Source organism: Elephas maximus, chromosome 4 (genome assembly GCF_024166365.1).
Source record: "Elephas maximus indicus isolate mEleMax1 chromosome 4, mEleMax1 primary haplotype, whole genome shotgun sequence".
Classification (NCBI taxonomy): domain Eukaryota; kingdom Metazoa; phylum Chordata; class Mammalia; order Proboscidea; family Elephantidae; genus Elephas; species Elephas maximus.
In genome coordinates, this window is record NC_064822.1 from 118,861,378 (window position 1) to 118,886,911 (window position 25,534).

At 39.9% G+C, this 25,534-nt stretch overlaps 1 protein-coding gene across 2 annotated transcripts in view; it reads right to left on the reverse strand.

The window, feature by feature from the left end:
- Positions 1 to 10,155: 10,155 nt before the first annotated feature.
- Positions 10,156 to 25,534, reverse strand: part of LRIG3 (leucine rich repeats and immunoglobulin like domains 3) — a 60,156-nt gene continuing 44,777 nt past the window's right edge. Inside the window, exons 10-18 of one of the 2 annotated variants that reach the window (XM_049883737.1) lie at positions 24,356 to 24,427; positions 23,301 to 23,464; positions 20,467 to 20,787; positions 18,909 to 19,190; positions 16,955 to 17,407; positions 15,773 to 15,931; positions 12,743 to 12,886; positions 12,367 to 12,642; positions 10,156 to 10,678 (exon numbers count right to left, since the gene is read on the reverse strand). In XM_049883737.1, the coding sequence (XP_049739694.1) occupies positions 10,431 to 10,678; positions 12,367 to 12,642; positions 12,743 to 12,886; positions 15,773 to 15,931; positions 16,955 to 17,407; positions 18,909 to 19,190; positions 20,467 to 20,787; positions 23,301 to 23,464; positions 24,356 to 24,427 (2,119 nt within the window). In that variant the 3' untranslated portion in view covers positions 10,156 to 10,430. The remainder of the gene's footprint in view (positions 10,679 to 12,366; positions 12,643 to 12,742; positions 12,887 to 15,772; positions 15,932 to 16,954; positions 17,408 to 18,908; positions 19,191 to 20,466; positions 20,788 to 23,300; positions 23,465 to 24,355; positions 24,428 to 25,534) is intronic. The other variant, XM_049883736.1, reaches the window with a different exon arrangement.

Genomic DNA, 25,534 nt, shown 5'->3' on the forward strand with positions numbered 1-25,534 from the left:
GAGGAGCTAGATAAAATGTAAAATGGAATAACAAAAATAAACCAATTACTACCTTGGCAATAAGAGTTCTTTCACTCTACTTAGGGATCTTTCTGAAAATAGGAGTATGCATTAGCATCAGTTCAGCTAGTAATACATTTCCATACTTTTATCTCTAGGATGTTTTTATCCTTCTCATAAATAATTGAAATACACTTAGCCATAATGATTTCTAAAACTATGGAGAATTAAGAGCAAATTTGACAGAGTAATGAGAATCTACCAAAAAAAAAATTCACACTTGGAGTATATTCAAATTTTAAATCTTCAGCTAAACTTGCTAATACTGTCCCACATTTGTATCCTAAATTATACATCTTTGAGAACATCCTTTCCATTTTAACCGACCTTCAATATAATATGGGGGTGCCTAGTATATTCTCAAGGAGCCCTCGTGGTGCAATGATTAAGCTAACCAAACAGGCAGTGATTTGAATCCACCAGCCCACTCTAAGGGAGAAAGATGTGGCAGTCTACTTTCGTAAAGATTTACGGCCTTGAAAACCCTATGGGGCAGTTCTACTCTGTCCCATATTGGGTCGCTTTGAGTTGGAATCAATTCGATGGCAACAGGCTTAGTATGTTCTCAGAGTTATGCTAAGAACTCTGGAGAATACTGAAAGCACAACACCTACCCTGTAGGAGATTCCCAGAGAAAACTTGTGAGGACAACAGTTCGCCCTTCATCCCCAACTGAAATAAGATCATTAGCTTAAGTCAATTAGGCTGCTCATAATGGAAAAGGGGTCTAGTAGAACCACATGAATCATGAGTGGTTCCATCATTAACCATTAAAATACAGCGGAACATTTAAGTCACAGCATGCGTGACCTGCTGTGGTCCGTGGCGGGGGAGCAGTGGTGTGCCTCCTTTAATTACTCCCATGGAACTGAGCACATGTCTAGCCATGGTCTTTTCTTTTACTATTTTACAAATAATGACTGCTCTAATTGCTTTAGCTAGAGCAGCCCTTGCTCATTCTAATACTTGGCTGCCAATATTCTTTCTCTTTCCCCCTTCCCTCCATTCTCCGCATACACACACATACACTCTTCTTTTTTTTTTTTGGTCTGAATTTGATGAAGGTCTGGTTTTTACTCCCTGAAAGTTTAAGTGGTTGAATTAAATCCCAACCTGCACTGGTCAATCATCTAGGGAGCTCTTTAGATATTGGGGAAACATTTTATTTACGACTCTGCTTTCCACCTGTGCTGACATGGCATGGAATTTACAGCTATATTGAAAGCGTTATAACTAGCACCTCAGAAATTCCACATTCTCTTGAGCGGCATTATTATGGAACATTTGTCAGGCAGCCAATTACTGTGTCAGCCCCTAATTGATTTATATTAGCATCTGTAGGAACAAGGTGGGGTGAGAGTTGGGGGGAGCCTGGGCCCACTGCAGACTACCCAATTGCAGTGGACACGAGAGATTTACAAGCAGAACTGGAAATAAGCACCATGCTTTTCTTTTTGTTTTGTTTTTATGCAATGTATTTAAAATTGCAAATGTTAACAAAGTCAATATAAACTTTTATTACTTTGTGAACAGCTAAGTGAGTTTAGCCTCTCCCCACCATGTTATCACTTAGCTATAAAGAACACCTGGCCTTAAAGGGCAGCCTTTTGTTTTTCTCTTGGGGAGGGAAGGGTAAAGAAATGAAGGAAACCCTTCAAAATGTTGTTCTCTGACAGCCTTCATTTACAACAAATAATAGTTAGCTTTAACAGCATTTTTGGCTTAGTGGTTAAGTGCTACGGCTGCTAACAAAAGGGTTGGCCGTTCGGATCCTCCAGGCACTACTTGGAAACTCTATGGGGCAGTTCTACTCTGTCCTCTAGGATCACTATGAGTCGGAATCGACTCGAAGGCACTGGGTTTGGTTTTTTTGTTTTTAAAAGCATTTTATTCTTTTACTCCATGCCTCCTGGATTTGAAACATAAATCTGTATTACTCATTTAGAAACACTTGGTCTGAGGTTAAGGTCCAAGCTGACATGGGAGCCTAGAGAAATCAAAAGGGGATCACTACTGGGAATGCACAAGACACTTGTTGATGACAACATTGTTTCTTAGGCACAAATGGTTTATACAAGAGTTATCTAACAGAGGAGTGCCCGGAGTGTTTTGGACAACACAATATTTTAACTTTTGACAACCTTAATGGGCACGACAGTCCCTGACACTCCATAGCCCGATTCACACGTTCATATTGTCTGGCTTCTCTTGTCAGGTAAGTTTGCAATGTTTGACTTAACTGTGCCATCTTCAAGCTGCCATAGCCGCGTTGCTATTTAAGGAGTGGGCCATGGAAGGAACATCCAAAAAGACCAAGAAAAACTGAAAAGCAAAATGAGTAGAACTAGAAGAATGTTGAGTTTCCGAAAAAAAAAAAGAGTATGCAGCATGTTGTTGTTTGGTGCCATGGAGTCGGTTCCGACTCATAGCGACGCTACGTACAACAGAACAAAACATTGCCTGGTCCCGCACTAACCTCACAATTGTTGATATACTTGAGCTTATTGTTGCAGCCACGGTGTCAGTCCATTTCATTGAGGGTCTTCCTCTTTTTTGCTGACCCTCCACTTTACCAAGCATGATGTCCTTCTCCAGGGACTGGTCCCTCCTGAAAACATGTCTACAGTATGTGAGATGAAGTCTCACCATCCTCACTCGTAAGGAGCATTCTGGCTGTACTTCTTCCAAGATGGATTTGTTCGTTCTTCTGGCAGTTCATGGTATATTCAGTAGGCTTCACAGACACCATAATCCAAAGGTGTCTATTCTTCTTTGGTCTTCCTTATTAATTGTCCAGTTTCCACATGCATATTAAGCAATTGAAAATATCATGGCTTGAGTCAGGCACACCTTAGCCCTCAGAGTGACCACTTGTCTGTCAGTCATACTGTGGTGGCTTGTGTGTTGTTGTGATGTTGGAAGATATGCCACCGGTATTTCAAATACCAGCAGGGTCACCATGGTGGACAGGTGTCAGCAGAGCTTCCAGACTAAGACAGACTAGGAAGAAGGACCTGGCGGTCTACTTCTGAAAAAATTGGCCAGTGAAAACAATGTATTAGAGAGGGTCAATAAAATAAAGACTCTAATACAAGTATCATCAAATTTGGAAGTTAGGAGTATTGATGATCTTGGCAAAAGCAATTTCAAATGAGGCTGTCCTCTGTTAAATCCTCCTTGGCCTCTCCTGGGAGAACCAGACCTTCGTTTCATTGCATTCATTGAATTTGTACATATGTTCTGTTCTTCTATAACAAAATATGTTATTTATATATGGAATATATTTATAATAAGTGTTTTAACATCTTGTCTATTAATTCTATTATCTGTTTCATTTTTAGATCTGTTTCTATCCATTGGTTTTTCTAATTATAGGTCATTTTTTCCTGCTTCTTTGCATGCCTGGTACTTTTTATTGTATGCAAGGCATTGTGAATTTGACCTTGCTGCATACTGGATAGGTCTGTATTTCTATAAATATTTTGAGTTTGTTTGAAAGACATTTAAATTACTTGGAAACAGTGTGATCCTTTCAAGGCATGGTTTTAAGCTTTGTTAGGTGGGATTGGAACAATCTTTAGTGTTAATTTTGTCCCATTACTAAGGCAGTATCCTTCTGAGTACTCTACCTGATGCTCCTGAATTGTGAGGTTTTCTTCTCTGACTAAAAAACTGGTTGCCGTCGAGTCAATTCCAACTCATAGCAACCCTATAGGTCAGAGTAGAACTGCCCCATAGGGTTTCCAAGGAGCAGCTGGTGGATTCAAACTACTGGCATTTGTTTTGCTCAGCAGCCCCACCAGAGCTCCCTACTCTGGCTAATGGGAACTAATTCAGCCCCTGTGTAAGCTTCAAAGATTGTTCCTTCTAATCCTTCCAGGTGGTTCTTTCCTTGGTTTTGAGTAGTTGCTCACATGCATGTGCTGATCAGTACTCAACTAAAAACATGAGGGGACCTTCTGTGGTTCTCCAGAATTCTCTATCTGTGCAGTTCTTTTTTCTCTAGTCCTCTAGAGGCCATGGGCTTCCCAGACTCCCAGCTCTGTCTACTTGATTCAAATCTAGGTTCCCGTTTACCTCTCCCTCCCTATGCCATAGCCTGGAATCATAAGGCTCATCTGTTTCCCCTTTCTCAGGGTCATTTCCTTGTGCTGCCTAATGTCTACTATCTGTATTGTTTCAGTGATAATTATGTTTTAAAGAAATCTGTTATGAAAACAATTGTATTATAAAGCCAACCTGTTTCAATGAAGAAAGAAGGGAAGGCTAGGAGCTAGTAATCTTCAGATTCAAAAATAAATGTCAGTGGTAAATGTTTTGAGTTATAAATGTATAGCCATACAATCTAAACATTACTGAGTAAATTCTAGCTTTTGACCATAATGAGACTTTATATAGAATTTGTGGCTTTTATTTTCCTTTTACCAACGTTATTAGCCGAGAGATTCTTGGGATATTAGCACCCACGTGTATATGATACACAAACTACAGGCCACTCAAAGGAGCTGTAATGTGTGTGTGACGGCCATTCTTTTTTTCTGGAAGCAATCAGGTTATAGCCAGTTGTATACTGAGAAAGGCAAATCCCAACCCCTAATTAACCGATTATATAAATACCCATTTTTATTATGACTTGTGCCATAAGAAAATCAGCATTGTTTTTTCAGGGTATTACTCCCTGCTGAGAAGAATCCCTAAGAGATCCAGGCCATGCTTCATTCATTTTTAATATTCCCAGAGCCTTTCCCATTGGTGGCATATGACTGGTGCTCTTGTGTTTTTGAGGGTTTTTTAAGAGTCCTTGAAACACACCTGCAAAAATCTTGATAAGCCAAGTACACTCTATCGGCCTCCTTTAGAACTGTATCCACGTTGAAGATGAAAATCAGGCGGTTGTAGCAGCTGCATGAGGGACTCCTGGAGGAGGGCATTCAGTAAATCCTAGTGAGGTCACAGTCTCAATGACCTGCCAAACCAAATGAAAAACTAACCCTACTGCCGTCAAATTGACTCTGGCACTGTCTCCTGGCATCAGTGTTAAGGTTTGTCCTTGAGGTTCAGTTGTTCCTTTTAAAAGGGGAACACAACAAATTAGCTTAATAAATTAATGAAGAACGAAGTCAATAAGTATTTTGGGACATTCTTCACATTAAAATTACTGTTTTAAGTAGGGGCAAGACAACTGCAATAATACATACAAAATGTAGAATTCAAGTACAATAAACATTTTTTTCTCACTTATGTAAGTAAGGCTTCAAAGCAAATATTCCAGGTTGGTAGGGAGATTATTTTCCATACAGTCATTCTGAGACTCGGGTGCTTGACCAGGTGGGTCCAAGGAAGAGTAGCCCTGGCCATGCATTTGCACTCAGTCAGCAGCAGGAAAAGGACACACAGGACAGTGTGTGGAAGGTTTTATGGGCCAGGTTTGAAAATGGCACGTAATACCTCTGCTCGCATTCCTTTTGAAAAAAATTGAATCACACAGTTACAGACATACCTAAATGTAAGGTGGCTGAGAAATGTATAGTAGCTGGGCAGCCATATACCCTACAGAAAGGAAAAAAAAAATTCTTGCCACGCCTGGCCACCTGTTTACCTATAGTAAACATGAGTTGATTTTTCTGCTCAGTGCTAGACTACATGATCTAGTGATTGTTGTAAAAAATATATTTTTGACTTCCTTTACTTCTTCCTGGAAGAAGTCCTACTGACGCACAGGTTAACTGTTTTTAGTATCTCTAATAGCAATGATATCACAGCTGGCCTTGTAACTAACAGCATCCCTGTGATTCTATCATGATGGTTCACATAAAGTTCCCTGGGAAATGCTGCTATGATTGGGGCAAAGTTAAGGTTTGGTCTTGAAGGGGGAGCTGGATTCTGCCGGGTGAGGGAGGAGAGAAAATATTTTAGAGCAATAACTTTGCCTATGAGTTTCTTGGGAGAAGGATATTTATTTTAATGGTGTTTTTAATAATCTGGTGTCTAACTCAGCACCTAGCACACAGTAGCCACTCAACAAATTTTTGCTGAACCAAGTATGAGAAACTATCATCCACAAGGATTTGGAGTTTATGAAAGAACCTGGTGCATAAGGGCTGATAAAGAGGGAAGGTCGTGTATGTCGAAATGCTGGGAGTGTGGTGAGGGGTGGGAAGTCTTGAAAGGGTGGCTGGCAGTAGTGTAAGGTCCTATAGACCATAACTAGGATTTAAAGTTTATGCCTTAAAGGTTTTTATACAAGGAAATGACTGATTCAGATGTATTATAGGAGAATAATTCTGGTAGCAGAGAAGACAATGAATTGGGAAAAAGAAAAACAAGGGACAAGAAGACCAGTTAGGACACTGCTGTGACAGATAAAGAGTCTGAACTTCAGCTATGGTAATAGGATAAGAGGGAAGGTGCCAACGATCTTGACAAAATTCAGGTGCAAAATCAACAAGAATGGTGATACGATTAAGCAAGAAAGGGAGTGAAAGAACCGGAATTGTTTGGTGGCTGCAGGTGGAAAGAACAGATAACCAGCTGGGTCTGGGACATGCTGAATGAAGCGTATGTTATCACTTCCAGGGAGACAGTTCAGATAGAAAGTAAAGATTTTAGAGGCAAAATTAGTGCCGGTTACTGGGGCCTTACTAAGCTATAGCATTTAACACATTGTATTACAACTATTTATTTATGGACCTGCTTCCTGGTCTACCTGATAATTAGAACTGGGATCATCTTATTTTCTCATCATCTGTGCAAAATATACAGCTAAGTGTATAGAGAAATGTTTGACGAATGACTGTGTACTGTTACTAAATTTCACCTCCAACCTGTAGACTGGTCAGAATCAAGCCATATGCAGAAATCTCATAACAATCAAAACCATGATAATAATCTCCTGAAGGTAGTGGGAGTTATGTTCAAGCCTGATTTTTAAATGTTCAGCTTGTTAAAGGCCAAAAGTCAACCACAAACCCCAACAAAGATGTATGAAAAATTGAGAAAATAATTGTAGAAGAAACTCAAGAATCAAATTGTAACAGTCATGGATTGTTTCGCCTTACTCTTAAAAAAATATTTAAAAAATGTAACTAATAAAAAGCTACATGCTAATGTGGATTAAGCTTCTCTTATGATCATGAATATCCATCCTCATATGGAAAAGTATGGAATTCAAGACAGAATTCAAACACTCGACACTAAATGAAGGATTGAAGATGCACTTAGAATTTTTACAATAGTAAGAGTGGATTAACCAACTGTACACATTTCAATTCAAAACACTCTCATGTAACTGTTTTATATTGATCATAATATGCCTCAAGTAGGATCAAACATCTTTACCAAAAGACATGCCAGTATATCTCCAAATGACAAATGGTCCAAAATATTGAGATAATTCAGCTTACACGGACAAACCCTTTTCCACTATTTTAGGTCAAATCTGAAACCTCTCAAGACTGTTTCAATACTATTATACATTAGTTTAAGAAATGCCTTGTGGAAAAGATAAAATCTGCCAGCTGAGTATTTCTGGAGAATTGAAATTATTCAACTTAGGAAGAAACCAGGGCCCTCTTTGAAGACTCTAACAGGTTTTTTCCTTTGGTGGGGGGGGGGGCATTGTTATTCAACGTGTTAATAGAATGATGTCTTAAAAAATAGTGAGTTCTAAATTATTCTATTATACAAATCCATCACTGGAGACTCCCAGAGTGAGGGTGACAGAATGAGTGTTTTGCAGTGACGTTTGTTTCTCATTCCCCTGAAAAAGCATCAATGTAACACATCTTCTATTGTAATATTGGTCATAAAGTACTTCCTATCACATCAGATAGGAAGGACTACAACCCCTCACGTGTATGCAAATACTAAACCACTCTCCTTTTTTCTATCATTCTTTAAAAAGCAGTATGAGATTGGCTGTATCGTGAGAAATAACTTTTGGTTTCCTTCTGTAGGATGGCTGTGAAAATCAATTGTGTGTTCCACATATTTAATATTCTTAAAATGTTGCCACAATCAAGGAGTACTTCTTCCTCAATATCTTAAAAATATAGATAGGCTTATATACAAAAAATATCTTGTCATTAGTGTCAATAATAGAATTCAGGACACACCATCCACACGTTGCATGAACATCTATTAAGATCTGCAGTATGAATATCAGAAAGCATAGAAAAATTAAACTGAAATTTATAAGCATTCCTTCTCACAAGGAAACCAAGTACTTGACATCTACCGCACTTAGCTTTTTTCCCTAAATCCATGTTATTTTAGAATATCCAAATACATAACACTTGTCCTAGTTTTTTCCCTCAAGTCTATGTTATTTTAGAATATCCTAATATCTACTATATTCATATCAGCAAGGGAATTTAGAAGCTCAAATTATTTATATTTTTTAGCTCCTCCTCTGTTGTTCAGACAGTTAAGATGAAATCTAATTCACAAGTTTCAGTGCATAAACAGAACCAAAGAGTAAAATCATGTTGATGGAAAGTGAATTCAATTTTTGAATTTTAGGCGTTAATGATTTCAACATCTGTGCTGAAACCTGGAAGCAAATCCTTTAAAAGAAATTCAAAATCATTGAATAAGGCCCCTATTGGTGTTTGCATCACATCTGACAATAATGAAGATGAATTACTAATTTGCAAAAATCTGGCAATATGGTAAAGCATACAAAGTCACTTCTCTGCACTTAAGTCACTGGTGGTCCAAGGAAGGATCAACTTCCTGTGTTGGAGTCTGAAGCCTAAATTCAAGGCAGAAAAACCTACAGCAATCTGGGTTCCAGGTTTCTGGCTCACAAACCACAAAGCTCTAAACTTACTAAGCCGGAGAACTTTACCCTCAACATAGCCTCTGAAAACTATCTGCTTTTCTAATAGCTGCTTTCAATTTAGTTCGAAGAATTGATAATCGCATGAATTCATACCTTCAGCTGTTAGTAGATTTTAAAACTTAATGTGCTACGTTAACTCCTATTGTGCCAATTTATCTTGGGCAAGAGGGTTTTTTGTTGAACTCCAGCTAAGAAAAGGATTTACTAGAGAAAAAATAACCCAGTTTCATCGCCTTAATTATTAGCCTACCGTGGTGTGGTCCATTCAACTACATCAAACTATGTCACACAGTTTGGAAAATATGATTATGTCCCTTTTTCTATGTATGTATGCCAGGCATTCAATGACATTTTCACCTAAATACTGTCTAAAACAAATAGTTTAACTAGTGTTCTTTATGTGTGTAAGTAACAGATCTGATACTCAGTTTTTAACGAGTTATGATGACCAAATTAGGAAAAAATTTTGTTCTTTAAAAAAAAAAAGTTGCAGAATAGCTTAAAAGTACCATTTATATAAAAACTACTCATCCAGCAAAAAAAAAAAAAATCAGTAAGAACAGGAAGGAATGCTATCGGCACCCTTATAACCTGGAACAGCGCACGACAATCCACCTCCGCGACAGCCATTTCAGCTTCAGAAATGTGCAACGAACTTCTCCCTAGTTACAGTAAAAAGGATGGTAAATGTGAAACTATTTGGAAAAGCACAAGCACTAGATCACATTAGGCATTACTATAACTAAGGAAACCTGGTTTGGACAGTGATTTAAGCAAAGTTGCTGCGCTGTATTATACCAGGCTATAACAACTGATCTTTTTTGTTTATAGAGTTAGGAACCAATTAATGTACCCTGAAACTTTGTAGCTCCTTATAGTTTACACTTTGCTTTCATCTACCCTAATCTGACTTGAATTTGTATCCCAACAACTCTGGGAGCTGGGCAGAATAGTCATTTTTACTCACATTATGATGTGCTAAACATATCTGTCATCAATTTGAGATGTGATCATGTGAAATAATTGAGCCCAAAATGTGGTGGAAACAGTAATAATTGTAGCAAGGACAGAATGCTACTTACAATGTGCTATTGTATAAATGGGAGTTTGTGATGAAAATGACACTTTTTATTAAAAGTGATGTGCAAAACAAAATGAAGGGACCGCTATTCAAAAAAGGTACAAGACAGGTATTATTTAAAATGCTTTAGTACTCATTTCCCATAAAAAGAAATCTGGCATTATAAAAATACATAAAACAGTCGTGGGATTTATACCATTAATTTACATAAGATACCTTTTTACATAAAACAACGTTATAAAATAGTTTAAAATGATATTCCTATATCAAAGTTATTCCCTGTATAAATTTTTTATAACTTTTTTTGTAATTGTGGTTCATCTGTATAAATAAGGCAGTTTGTCCTTTTAGAATTCATAGCTCCATTTAAAAACATACGATTCTCTTTCTTTTAAATAAAATCCACTTGAGGTAGTATGTTAGAACAGTTCTTTGGTCCCATTTGGTCTATGTATCCAAGTCATAAGACTGAAAATTTGGAGTCCTGTAGTTTTCCAAGGTCTGTTTATAGGAACATGTGTGATTTTCTTCCTGAAAATCTGTCCTTTCAAATTTCCCATCTTCCTCAGCCTCAGAGTTCAAGTCTGGGGAAGCATGAGCCTTCGAGTGAAAGGCTCTTGGCTGACAGTCTGATGGCTGTTCACAGCTTGAAAAGGCATCCAGGTGAGGTCTCCTCAGAGGCTTCCCAAATGTACCTGAAACAAAGAAACCCCTTGAGTATATGGGTCCTTTGCTAGCATAAAAATCAACACGACATATTTCAGATGAAGCAGCATCTTACACGTTGGCATTAACCTGAATAACAGTTTTCTACAAGTTCAATTATGGCTAAAAAAAAACGTTGTCATGGAGTTGATTTTGACTCATGGCAAGCCCACCCCATATGGTTAGAGTAGAACTGTGCTCCACGGGTTTTCAATGGTTGATTTCTTGGAAACAGATCTCCAGGCCTTTCTTCTGAGGTGCCTCTGGTTGGACTCCAACCGCCAACATTCTGTCAGCAGCCAAGTGCTTAACTATTGGCACCACCCAGGGACACCTCAATTATACTACTGAGGTCTGTATCTACGTATGGACAGAATGCTTATAACACGGAGCTAAGGGTATTTGTACTCTCTTACACCCACTGAATAAATGAACCATTTTTTATCACCTCTCATGGCCTATATTAATTGTTGAGCAAAGAACTGCATAAGTTCCCCTAACTCCTAGCTTCAGTACTTGAAAGCTCACAATTCTCTATGAAGGGCATTTGAATAGTAACATAAAAATTAATATATGTTAACAGTAGAGTCGGAATCAACTCAACGGCAATGGGTCTGGTGTTTTAATATGTAGATGGTTTCTTTAAAGTAATCCTTATCTCTTGCCCTTTCAGCTTTAACTTTAGCGAACTTTTATTCAATTGACTCAAATTCTTGCCTCAGGCATATAAAACGTATTTTCACTTTTTTTCAAAAAGGAATGTAGGGGGACTCACTGGTTAGCGAACATTAAGCTTCTGTTAAGGGTGATGCAAAAATCTGGAAATGGATAGTGGTAATGGTTGAAAACATGATAAACGTAATTAATGTCCCTGAATTGTACATGTGAAGAATGCTGAAATGGCAAATGTTTTGTTACATAAATATTTTCCACAAAAAAAAGCAATATAAATAATTATACCCTGACAAAACATAAAATTTCTTAAAAGCTGGGTAAAATACTTTAAAATTCTGCTTTTTCTTTTAAACAAGACAAGTTGTGGCTCATTTTCCAATATCTCCATTTAATGAAAAGATGATCTCAGTTCTTCAATCCATCATCCCCCTGCACTAAACCAAAAAGCCCACACTCGAATCTCGGTGCCAGCTAGTGCCTCACAGCAACTTGGGCTTTAAGGCTCCGAGGATCTCCTTTAAAAGGTAGTCCAGCTTGTCTGACTAGGAGTTGTTGCTAGGTAAGATTCCGTTTTCCACCCTTCTGCTGTGGGTGCAGTTATAAGCGACCAGACATACCAAACCACAATCATGCAGCGCACACAGCTCCACCCCAAAGCCTGTTGTAGTCCAAAACCACTTTTTCCACATGGCTGACAAGCTGAGGTCTTAAGTCATTTCCAAACTCTTGCTCTAGACTATACCACACACAGTGTTACCCAGAAAGCTCCTAAGGCTGTCTTAGCTATGGATTAAATACATAATCAAGTAAAATCAACCCCACCTCTGACTTTACTTTCAGAAACGTTTATACTAATACGATGCTGTGATTGCATCATATGAAAAACCCACTTTTCACGACTTTGGCATCTGAAGCTCTTGCTGCTTTCCCACATGCTACGTGCAGTACAGATGGGTCCGTAGTAAAACCGTAGTAAAGGTATCTAATAACTGAATAAACTTACCCAGGAAAGAGTTACTCAAAGTAACTGACGCGGGTTCCAGATTTGTACTAAACTCTACAGACGACTTGTTTAGACACAAGTTTTTCATTCCGGCTCCTTCATTTTGAGAGTAAGTAGAGTTAACCAGCTTCCTCACATGTGAAGGCAACCCGCCATTACTAACGCTGCGATCGCAGATTTCTTCTGCAGGATGAGGACATGGGTAGCACTCCTTTTTCTTTAGGTGACTGGGCTCACAATGGTCCATTAAAGCTTTTCTTGGGTCAGGACTGCACCCTTTTTAATTTTGGGAGAACATCACAGGGAGAAAAAAAATCAGCATTTCTAGAAGTCCCTCGAGGAAACAGAACAGTACTCTCACGAGAACACCACATACCTGCGTGATAGGCTTCAAAGGGATCTGAACCATACACGTTCCCCTTCAAGTACACGGGTCCTGAGGATCCCAAAAAGGGACAAAAAAATGGATCCGTGGCAGCTTCCACATCGGCTTCACTGCTGTTGTCAATGTGGCAAGTCCCTTTAAAACAGATATCATAGTCACTAAACCATTCTTATTCAATACCATTCCAATTCTCTCCAACTTTGGCATCTTCCATATTTATAGATGAAAGTTTTAGCTACAACATCATATAGAAGAAAAATTTGTAGACATTTACAGTTTTTCTTTAAACATATTGAGGCCTATGGTGTCCCTCAGTGGTGCAAATGGTTAAGCATTTGATTACTAACTGAAAGGTTGGCTGTTTGAACCTATCCAGACGTGCCTCAGAAGAAAGGCCCAGCAATCTGCTTCCAAAAGGTTATATATAGCCTTGAAAACCCTGCAGAGTGAGGTTCTCTCCTGATACACATGGGGTCCCTATGAGTTGGAACCACTTGAAAGCAACTTTTTTTGGTTAGTTTTATTTTGGAGGCCTATGGATGCCTAGGTAGTGCAAACGGTTAAGCGTTCAGCTACCAACCAAAAGGTTTTCAGTCTGAATCCACCCACAGATGCGTCAAAAGAAAGGCCTGGGAATCTGCTTAGGAAAGGTCACAGCCACAAAAACCCTATGGAGCAGTTCTGCTCTGTAACACACAGGGTTGCTATGAGTCAGAATCAACTCAATGGCTGCTGGTGGTAGTGGTGGTGGATGGATTAATAATTAAGTTTATGACATGTAATGACGACTTGATTACCATATTTTTACATAAATAGCACACACCTTCTATGTTTATTAGCCAACGGCACCTTCTCCCATGAGGTATTTTTGTAAACATGCTATGCTAACTTTTTTTTACAGCCAACACATTCAAAAAACTGGCATAACAGTGCTTATGAACATACTTCGAGGAGGGGGGAGGGTGCAGTTGGTAAACAAATGTAGGAGGCACATGTTATTTACGTAAAAATATGGCAGCCATTGTACTGGGTGCGTCAACCTTACTGCCAGCTCTACCTGATTTTTAAGAGAACCTGATTTGTCATGAATCCTACAGCCAAAGCAACCATGGTTTGAATCACATGATACCATGAACATTGTCCCTCCTTCTTCCAAAAGGTCAGACACAACCAGCACCAGGATGGTACTTGACCAATGCCCTCTTAACATCCAGCTCAAAGAGGAGCTCTGTCAAACAAATCCTTCCTCTCAGGCATTTGAGCTAAACAGCACAGAAAGAATTTGTTAGTTAGTAGAGACCCTAGGTGGTGTAAACGGTTAACACTCTTGGCTGGTAATCAAAACGCTGGAGGTTTGAGTCCACCCAGAGGGACCTTCGAAGAAAAGCCTGGAGATCCACTTCCAAAAGATCCCAGCCATTGAAAACCCTATGGGGCACACTTCTACTCAGATACACACGGGGTCAACATGAGTGGGGCAGACTCAACAGTAACTGGTTTTTTAGCGGACAAGGCAGTTGAAAGACAGGAGGTATTATCAGGGTCAAAGATGCCACAATGGGCCACATGTCTGAGAAGCAGAAACCTGACAGGGGAGGTGGTGGTCTCAGAGGGAAGGAAACACGCAGAGTGTGGCTCTGTAGAGCTCGTGGCCCCTAGGAACTGCTCTGAGTGAGGCCATCTCCGGCCCCAACTACATGCAACTCAGCAACATTATGCTCCCATTCTTCCCCTGAGGCTTTTACTGCATCTTTTCTGTAAACCCCACTATACTTGAGCAAGGTTAGTCTCTGCTCTTTGCCACCAAAAAACTCTAACTAGGACACTCACTTTATTTTAAGCACTGCTCTTCTAATCCTATACCCTCTACTACTGCCTTTGACAGACATTCTGTCATTATTTAATTGTGTGTCTCCCCACTAAGTAATCTATGTTGTTGAGAACCAATCTCCTTCCCTGCCTCCCTCCAAACTACGGAGCCCAGCACAGAGATGTTCAGTAAATGTTCGTGGAAAAAGATGGTAAAATATTTGAAAATAACACCAACAACTTCCATTTGTTCGGTTCTTAACCTGCGGCACTCACTGTGTAGTGTTACATTATCATTTCATTTAGTTTTCATTACAGCCCAGCAGGGTGAGTACTGTAATTATCCCCAGTTTACAGAAAAGAAAAATGAAGCTTAACAGAAGTTAAACAACTTGCCCACAGCTACACAGGGAGTAAATAACAGAAGCAGGTCTTGAACCTAGCCGGTGCTCCTATATTATGGTGCTTCCATCCTTATTCTTAAAACCACAGTTCTTAAAGCAATGGTCAGCAGTAGACTTCTCTAAGAGAATGATTTTAAATCATGTGACTTTTAAGACTACTAGTGAAACCAATTAGCATCCTTTAAGGAAGGAAAACGAAAAATACTTAGAATGTAAAGGAAGCATTATATCGCATGGATGAACTAAAATTTACCTAACTTGCTTGTCAGAAACAAAGATTTTTCTAGTATTTAAGAGAAGAGTATATGACTACATGGGGCCCTGGTAGCACAGTGGTTAAGAGCTCGGCTGCTAACCAAAAGATTGGCAGTTCAAATCCACCAGCCCCTCCTTGGAAACCTCATGAAGCAGTTCTACTCTATCCTATAAGGTTGCTATGAGTCAGAATCGACTTGACAGCATCGAGTTTGTTTTTTTTTTTGGTATACGACTATATAGTTTTAGTCTTGTTGGTAACCTTGAGCCAGTCTTAAATATCACTGTATTCATTCCTTACGAAATATATTATACCCCAGCCTTCCATCTATGATCTCAACCTAAAACCAAACCAAACCAAACCCAGTGCCGCTGAGTCAATTCCAACTCACAGCGACCCTATAGGACAGAGTAGAACTGCCCCATAGAGTTTCTAAGGCGCGCGTGGCGGATTTGAACTGCCAACCTCTTGGTTAACAGCCGTAGCACTTAACCACTACACCACCAGGTTTTCCGATTTCAACCTCAGCCCATGTTTATTTTAAACACTTACCACTGCTGTCATGCTGTGTTAAGAAATATCCGCCTCCTGAGGAAGTGACAAACTGGTGGTGGCTTCCACTTTCTGAGGAGACATATCCATCCTGTCTGTCAGCTAATGTCCCCTGAGATGACAAATAACTAGGGATATCTGCTGGCAAGTTGGTCTCATCTGTAATCAAACAACAACATTTTATTAACCAAGAATAAGTGTAATTGCCCCACAGCTGTCCCTGATGAACAGTACACTCTGGTTTGGTTTCTGCACAAACCAAACGGGAAGATCTGCTCCAGCAAAACTGTATCGGTCATGTAGTAGTCAAGTGAAGGAAATTGGGGCTTTGCTCCTCTGCAAAGTATGAGCTGATCTCTACTTTATCCATGACTAGATGCCCTTCCCAAATTTCAGAAACAGCAAATATCTAAAAAGGTAAGGTCTTAAGAATTTTCACAGGGTAGTAGCTAACCAAGGAGCCCTAGTGAAAGGATGGTTAAGTACTCAGCTGCTAACCAAAAGGCTGGCAGTTAGAACCCACTGAGCATCTCCGTGGGCAAAAGACCTAAAAAGCTGCTTCTATATAGATTACAGGCAAGAAAATCCTATGGAGCAGTTCTACTGTCACATGGGATCACTATGAGTCGGAATCAACTGACATCTCACAACAAGACAGTACCTAAGCTCTTGAGCTAAGTTTGATTCTGCCGTAGTCCTTGCTTAATATTATTCATAAATAGATGAGTTTGTACATATTAATTAAATCACAGACCCTTCCCCACATATTATTCAAGTCCTACTTAAAGGTACACATGCGCGCGCGCATGTGCATGCGCGCACACACACACACGACAGCACAAAAAACTGCTGCAGAGAGTAAACCTCCTCACTGAAGAGGTGTTCATGGTTCTCCATGAGCATCTTGTGAAGGTGTCAGAGTGTTCCACTCTGTGATTTGGACTGTACCTCACAGGCCACACTATATTCCAGTGAGGTTTTTAACAAAAAATATTCATCTTTAAACACTGGATTTTGGGCTGGGGTGTTATTTGTAGCTGAACATATTTCTGCAGCTTGAAACAAGTGAGTCATCCTTCTGACATCAACTCAGACAGCGAGACATACATTCTAGAAGAAAATTTCTGCAGAACCACAAATACACATGACTGCTGTACCTGTGCCAAGCTTCTGTTTACACACCTGTGTTGGTAATGCTGCAGTCCTCATTCCTCCGCCTTGTGTGGTATATGATGACCACCCACACGAGGGACGTGCCCACCACACAGCAAACCACCGCTATGATCACGACTCCCACGGTGGCCCAGCCATCATCGTCCAATGACGGGGCGGTCATCTGGGGGGAGTCGCAGGTGGGAGTGGGGATCACACTGAGGCGCACGTTGCCTCTCTCAGTTCCAAGGGTGTTAGACATTTCACATGTGTACTTGCCAGCATCGCTGACATCTGAATCCACAATAATGAGCAGCTGATTGCCTGCTGCAAAAAAGTGCCTTTCGGTTACCACCAAGGGGCTGTCATCTTTGGTCCAGTTCAGCCTGGGGGGAGGGCTACCTCCAGCAATGCACTGTAGGACGGCCGTCTCTCCTTTAGTGACAGTTCGGTCTAACAGAGGCCGCAAAAACGATGGTGTTTCTGAAATGACAATTTTTAAAAATTGTGGTAAATATGTATGTCGCAAAACATTTACCACCTCAACACTCCTCATGTGCACAACTTAGTAATCATGTTAATTGCATTCATCATGTTGAGGACAAGTTATGTTTTTAACTCCCTGAACAAAGGTCCCTGGGTAGCACAAATGGTTTGCACTCGACAACTAACTGAAAAGTTGGCAGTTTGAACCCGCCCAGTGGCACCTTGGAAGAAAGGCCTGGTGATCTGCTCCAGTAAAGATTACAACTGAGAAAACCCTATGGAACAGTTCACGGTGATGCATGGGGTCACTATGAGTTGGGGCCTGACCGGACAGTAACAAGTTTAAATGAAATTATACTTCCATATCATAAAACCTAGCACTTGAATTCAAACTGGAACCTAAAATATTTATTCTCCCACAACTTAATGGACACTTTCTTTTTAAGAGTCTAAACATACACAACATTTGGGATTTCATTATTCTGCTACCATTTACCCATAACAGCAGTCAAAGATAATATGGGGCTATTTTTATCACTACCCCCTCACTACCTCTCTTGCCAAGTTTAGGGAACTGGATGAGCGGGGAGGGAAGCAAAAAATTTCAGGCATTTAAAAAAAACAGAAAATGAATTTCATGCACAAGAGGATGCTGATGGATGAAAAAATCAGAACGCCTAAGTTTTTATACTGAAACATTCTAGTGCCAGATGTCTAGACCTTTATAAAACTCTGAAAATAATTTATTTTATTATTTAATTTTTTTTTTTTTTTTTTAGTTTACCATAATTAACTCTTTCAAAGATACATGCATGAGAAATCTGTTCACATTTTTTTCAAGCACCTGTTTAGGAAAAGTTAAAAAAAAAAAAAAAAAAGGAATTCTGATCTCCAGATCAGTATGGTAGGCCAGAGGCCCCTGGATAGTGTGAGTGGTTTGTGATCAGCTAACATAAAGGTTAGTAGTTCAAACCCACCTAGCGCTGGCACGGAAGCTTTCTCCTGATCGGCTTCCTGGCAATCTGTTTCTGTAGAGATTACAGTCAGGGAAACCCTACGGAGCAGCTCTACTCTGACACACGCATAGGGTCGCCAGGAGTCAGGATCCACTCAGTGGCAATTTTTTGTATGGCAGGCCAAAAAAAGAGTCGATTCTTCCCAATTTGTTTATATGGCGATGTTCTTACACGTTCTTTACAGTGTTAACACTATTTTTGCAGAGTGCACAATGATCCCTGCACACCAGGAAAGCACTGGAATGGGGAAATCTCTTTTCCTTTTCCCCTCTGCTCAGAAAGGAGGGAGCAGATTCATCTCGCTGGCCACAGACTTTAACATGGAATGAACTTCCCAGCTTCCAAGCTAACGAGAAACCATTTGTTCTCTCTAGGAAAGGGCAGTGTCCTGTAGATCTTCACCCCTTAGCACTTAGGCACTTGCGTGAGCGAGTATCTTTAAGACTAATTTTATACCACAGAATCTTAAAAAAGTCACTTACCTAGGACGGTCAGAGTTGCGTTTGCAGAAATACTTCCTGCACTGTTTTGAGCTGTACAGCTATAGACCCCGATGTCCTCTATTTTCACGTCCACAATAAAGAAGACATCATCTTCTGGCATAACATGCATGCGTCTCTCCCTTGCAGCAGGGAAGTCTGTGCCCCCATCCTTCTGCCAGGCTATCTGAGGGGCTGGGTGCCCCACGGCAGCACACTCCAAGCGCGCCATGGCACCAGCGCGAATGGTAAGGTCCATGGGTGTCTTGGTGAACGAAGGAAGCACTGAAATCAGGAGAAGAATCAAGGTGTTAGTGCAATGGATTTTTAGAGGGTCACTTTCATTCCCCCTCTCCCCCTGCCCCCCTTTTTTTTTATGTTTACAACAGTCCGATTACATAGGGAAGGCAGGGGTTATTCCCAATTTAAGTAAAAGGAAACCAGGTTGTGATGGGGAGAGTATCTTGCTCGATGACAGTCAGGATGAAGCTCAGGTCATCTGATCTTCAGACCGGAGGTTTTTCTGCTATTTTCAGGTCATTTTTTAGTTCCTTCAATAATTAACTGTGAGATCTTAGGGAACTCACTCACTTCATGTATGACTTTAGATTTGTTTTTCCCTATAATTTTATACTCAAAATTGTGCCAGGACTCAGCAATCATTTGTTGAGTGAATGCATTAATGAATTATAGCCATATTTTTCTAGCATGGTAAATACAAATGGTTAAACATTAAAGTAGCAAAGGTCCTATTGTAAAAACTGTATACCTGCCACATACAGCCAATGATGATATACTTTTACTAACATTTACTCTTGTTAGGTGCTGTAGAGTTGATTCCAACTCAGAGGCCCTATAGGACAGAGAACTGCCCCATAGGGCTTCCTAGTATCTTTATGGGAGCAGATCACTGGGTCTTTTCTCCCACAGAGTGGCTGGTGGGTTCAAACCACTGACCTCTTGGTTAGCAGCCAAGGGTTTCAACAATTATGCTACCAGGGCTCCTTTTATTAACACTAGCTACCCTCTGTTGCATTTACTAAGCATTCACTACATTCTAGGTATTCTCCTAAGCCCTTTACAAACATTATTTTATTTAATGCTCCTGATACCCCTATAAAGGTAGATACTATTATCCCAAATTTAAAGATGTAGAAACAGAGGCACAGAGAGGTTAAGCAACTTGCCACGAGTCATACAGCCTAAGCAGGTGTGCCAGGATTCAAACCCAGATCTCTGAATTGAAGGCGGTGCGCTTTAACACTCTACTTTGTAGGCTCCCGCCAACAGACCAGACCATTGCAAACTCCCAAAGAGCAAAGTGCCTGGTTCATCACTGTGTTGTTCATCATGCTGAATACCTTGCTTTGAACATAATAAATGCTATTTAGAAATAGCCAAGAATTAATTCTGTGGAGTGGGAGTTGGGGAAAGGAAAAGTAAGGTAGTGAAACATGAGCTGAGAGGAGAGAATTTAGGAAGAAGAGAAGGAAAGGAAACCAAATGCTATCTGTCTCTAAAAATCGTCTTTAAATGCAAGAAGAAAAGTCCAATCACGTACTATTTACAGTAAGCTTGGCTTTGATGGAGTAGGATGAACCAAAGTGATTGGAAATGACACACTGATATTTCCCTTCACTGGTAAATTCCACGTTGCGCAGCCGAAGAATGGTGGTGTACTCCATCACCTCGCCACCTTGGGCCCGGAGGTGTGCATAATTTTCCATTTCAGCATCATGTAGTAGTTCATTGTCTTTTTTCCAAGCAAAAGTCATTGGGGAATCACTGCTGCTGGCAGCCGAGCAGATAAAACTCAAATTGGAACCTTTTATTGCCGACTGGGTTTCTGGCTGAACCGTGATCTGGGGTTTTGGAAAATCATCTGTTCAAAATGGAGAGGAGGAAACAAAACCATGTTAAGGCTCTAAAGTCCAAATGCTGCTCAAATGTGAACACCAAGAAGCTCAAAATAAACAATGGCTTAGGTCTGACCCTTAGTATATGTTTTACAGAGGGACTAGCAGTCCCAGTATTGAAATGATACCATGGGAGAGTGTTGATACAGCAATTCGTTCATTTCAAATACAGACTGAGACCTATTTATCCCTGTTACTGCCTAAGAGGGGACTGCAATTTTGGAATTATCAGAAAATCCAGTTTATGCCAGACCCCTTGCTTTTTAGAAATACAAGAAGAAATTACTTAAGAAACTTCCAGGCTGATGGGTCATCTTTGAATGTTACCTCAGGAACTACAATTTTTACCATGTTATCTACGAATACACCAAAAAACCAAACCAGCTGCTGTCATATTGATTCTGACTCATGGCGGCCCCATGTTTGTCAGAGTGAAATCGTGCTCCCTAGGGTTTTCAGTGGCTGATTTTTCAGAAGTAGACTGCCAGGTTTTTCTTCTGCTGTACCTCTGGGTGGACTTAAACCACCAACTTTGTGGCTAGCAGCGGACAGCATTAACTGTTTGCACCCAGGGATTCCCTCACAAATAAGCAACAGCAAAATTAAGAACTTAATAGTGATAACATCACTAATCAGCCAAAAACACCCCATTTACCAAAAAGAGAACCAGTATTAAAACCCGCTGCCATCGAGTGGATTCTGCTTGTAGGACACAGAAGAACTGCCCCACAGGGTTCCCAAGGAGCGGCTAGTGGATTTGAACTGCCAACCTTTTGATGAGCTCTTAACCACTGCGCCACCAGGGCAAAACAAAACAAAAAAACTTACAGCAGAAGAAAAAGGATCTACAAAACTGTGAGACACTGGCTTTGGCCTGGAGTTTGAGCAGCCGATCAATCAAGCTGCTGTGCTACACTGTCCGAGCTACATTATAATTAGAGCTAAGCAACTCTTTCATTCTAAGCAGTTATTTTTGGTTCTCTATTACTGTTTCAAAAAGTTTATCTTGTGAACTTCAGTTTCTCAGAGGCAGTCTAAACCCAGAAAGAAGCATCTAGACCTACCAAAATAGCTTTTGTTTGTGTGAACTGCTGGATGGGGAGGATGCTCTGATAACGCTAATGCTAATTTCCGATGCCATGCTTGCATGCTGTAATCAAGATAGTTTCTTCTTATGCCTAATTATTCTGAAATTCTCATCTGGTGAATCAATGTTCTGACTGACAAGGGAGGAAGTGAAAATTCTATGGTTGCTGCACATATGTCTCTAAGTAAGAGAGAGTCCGCACCTTGTGACCAGAGAATTATGAAATGAGGGAAACCATGGGAGGAAATCGCTTAAGCCCTTATAGCTGAATGCCAGAAACTTACTCGGATCCAAAAGCTACAATAGAAGTTTTATTTCCAGAAACTACTGGCTCTGATTAATGCTGCAACTTAGCAAAATATATATTATTTTTTCTCTTGACCAAAATAAACAATCCCGAGCAAACCAGTTTTAGGTAAAATTTTAAACTCCGATGTAAAATAAAGGCTCTGTGATATCTTAACATACCTGTTCAAATTTAAGTAAATTTTGATTTCATGTTTTATACACACATTTATTTTTACAAAGGTCTTCGTAGCAGCTAATAGTAAACAGCAGTGGAGCGGAGTGGTCAGAGGTTGTACTAGTGAGATGAACACTCGTTTTTCGATTTAGATCTGCAACTAATTAGTTATATGAACTTTGGGGAAGCAGATCTCTAATGCTGAGATTAGATGCTAAAACAGTGTGCCTTAATCTTCTTTCCAATAAATTCAAACTTCCTGTTACTTACAGTGCTTTATTCAGCAATAGTTAAATGTTTACCAGCCCACCAATCATTAGCTAATATTCTTCCTTTCCAGCCCATACAAACAGCATCTGCACAGGGTTTACTTGAGTCTCTCTACAGGACTCGTGCACGTCCCCCAACTACCCCCGTGTTGGGAAGAGTAAGTAGCAGAATTCCCATTCTGTAAATGCAGAGACTGAGATTTAGACAATTTAAGTTAAGTAGAGAGGATAAGTCAGTGGTTCAGAACCCACCAGCTGCTCCTCGGGAGAAAGATACGGCAGTCGGCCTTAGTCTAAAGATTTACAGCCTTGGATGGAAACACTTTGGGGCAGTTCTACTCTGTCCTAATCAACTTGACGGCAACAGCTTTTGTTTGTTTGCTTGTTTTTTAGAGAGGATAAGACTATCCTCCAATTTTCCCAAGATCCAATACCATTTTCTCTGTACCAAACCACCTGATGCCAAAATAAAGATGAAGAAATTTTAGAAAACTCTCTTTTCCATCTGTAAAATTAGAATAATCAGCAAACTAGAGATCCATTTTGATGTACCTGGTAAAGGTAAAAGCTTTATTAAAAGAACACGAATCTATTCAAAACCATTATTTGGACAAATAGGAGGGGAAACAAAAAGAATGAGTAAAAGGAAAGGCAACTCACCACACACAAAGCCATCTGGGCTAACAGCAAAAATACTTCTTCCTTTTAGCAGCTGAGGATGGGCACAACTGGCATTTACAAAGCTCTGAAAGTTATTTTCTGCCACCCACTGTGGGAGCCATTTTAATTGGCAATCACACAAAAGGCTTGATGTATTTAAATGCCTGGGGAGAGTAATTACATTAATCTGTTTTGTATGAAATGCAGATTTCTACAAGTAAACTAAACTCAAGTAAATATTAACAAAGCAACGGATTTGGAAATCAAATACACATATCCCATGTAATTAATATTCTATAGTTCCTCTCAGAAGAAGCCCTGATGGAGCAATAGTTAAGCACTTGGCTGCTAACCGAAAGGTCAGGGGTTTGAACCCATTAGCCGTTCTGTGGGAGAAAAGACCTGGTGAGCTGGTTCCTGTAAAGACATCAGCCTAGGAAGCCCTATGGGGCAGTTCTACTCAAACACAGAAGGTCTTATGAGTCAGAATCCACTCACTGGCACACAACAACAGTCCATCTTACAATGCAAGAAATGTTAACAAGGGTGATATTATTGTCCTACTGAAAAAGAAGTGCCAATATACCAAAATACCCTAAAAACCATTTGTCACTGAGTCAATTGCTACTCATGATGACCCCACGTGTGTCGGAGTAGAACTGTGCCCCAAAGGGTTTGCAATGGCTGATTTTTTGGAAGTAGATCTCCAGATCTTTCTTCTCAGGCATGATGACCCCACGTGTGTCGGAGTAGAACTGTGCCCCAAAGGGTTTGCAATGGCTGATTTTTTGGAAGTAGATCTCCAGATCTTTCTTCTCAGGCACCTTTAGGTGGATTCAAACCTACAACTTTTTGGTCTGCAGTTGAGCACATTAATCATTTGTACCAACTAGGGACTTTTTTTTTTTTCATTCCAATCTTTAATGTAATCTAACAAACAAACTCCTTCTGTTTTCTGGTAAAAAAATTAAGTTACAACCTAGGATGACCCACCCCATGACAAGTTTCTCCCCACTACTTTATTTGAAAATCTTGGAAGGAAAAAGAAAGCTTACAATTGTTGAAGTTTCTTCATTTGTGAAAATGCATTGCCTTGTAATGACATGATTGCATTGTCGCTCAGGTCTCTGGAAAAAACAACCAAATTAAGTACATCAGAAGAAGATGTGGCCATTGTGTGTCTGGAGGCAGAATTCAGGCCCACATTATCGCCTTACTCACCAAACAAACAACTTACGCACTGCAGTGCATGAAGAAGGCAACGCCAGGAGGACCCACCACAAAGCCTGGGTTGAAGAATGGGGATACTTGTACCAGCAGCAGGTTCTCTTACGGTGAGAGATATGAACTATGTGCAAGTTATTTGACTTGTGTGGGCCCAACCTCTTCTCCTATGTTATTTTACTGTATTTCTCATTATTCAAAATTGGTAACCAATAATATCTTAAATACACAATTCTTCATAATTATGTTTTGAAAAACCATCCTTCCATTATATTCACTGTTAAGTGATTTACGTATATTATTGCATTTCTCACAACAACTCAAAAGAAGATGGTATTACTACCTTGCTCAGCCTGAAAGTATTTAAACCCCATTATTTTTAATCCCCAGACTTATGCTCTTGACCACTAGCTTATTCTGTCCACTACTGTAAATGCAGTAAGGTGTTCAGAAAAGACGTACTTGTTAAACAAACAAAAACACCCACTTCAGACAGCCCATTTATAAAATGAGAGAATATTCTGGGCTGATTTTATTTTCAGCTTGTACTTACAAGTACTCTCCACAATGATTACTATTCCGAGTACTACCAGAGTATACAAAAGGGATTTTGACTGAAACAAGTGGCAAGAGAAGAATAAAGTTACTAGAACATGAGGAGAGAACAGGCTGGAAAAGTTCATGAATGTTTAGAAAACTGAAGCAGAGGGTTAATACTTCACTGATCCACTCACTAATTCCATTCACCCAGAAATAGAACGGAACAGATGACAAACCCTTTTGGCTAGTTTTCCTCTGAAAATAATTTTTTTCAATAAATACAGCACTACTGGTGTGTCCTTGCAAAACCCTGCTTTGCAGAATTATTCTACTGACAATCTGTGCTGCGACATTGTCAGTATGGCCTGTAGTCCACATCTCCCTCAATCTAACTGGTACAGTCCAAAGGCAACGACTAAATGGAGTTTACAGATCACAGCCAAATCTTCATGCTCAATACACAGCACAAA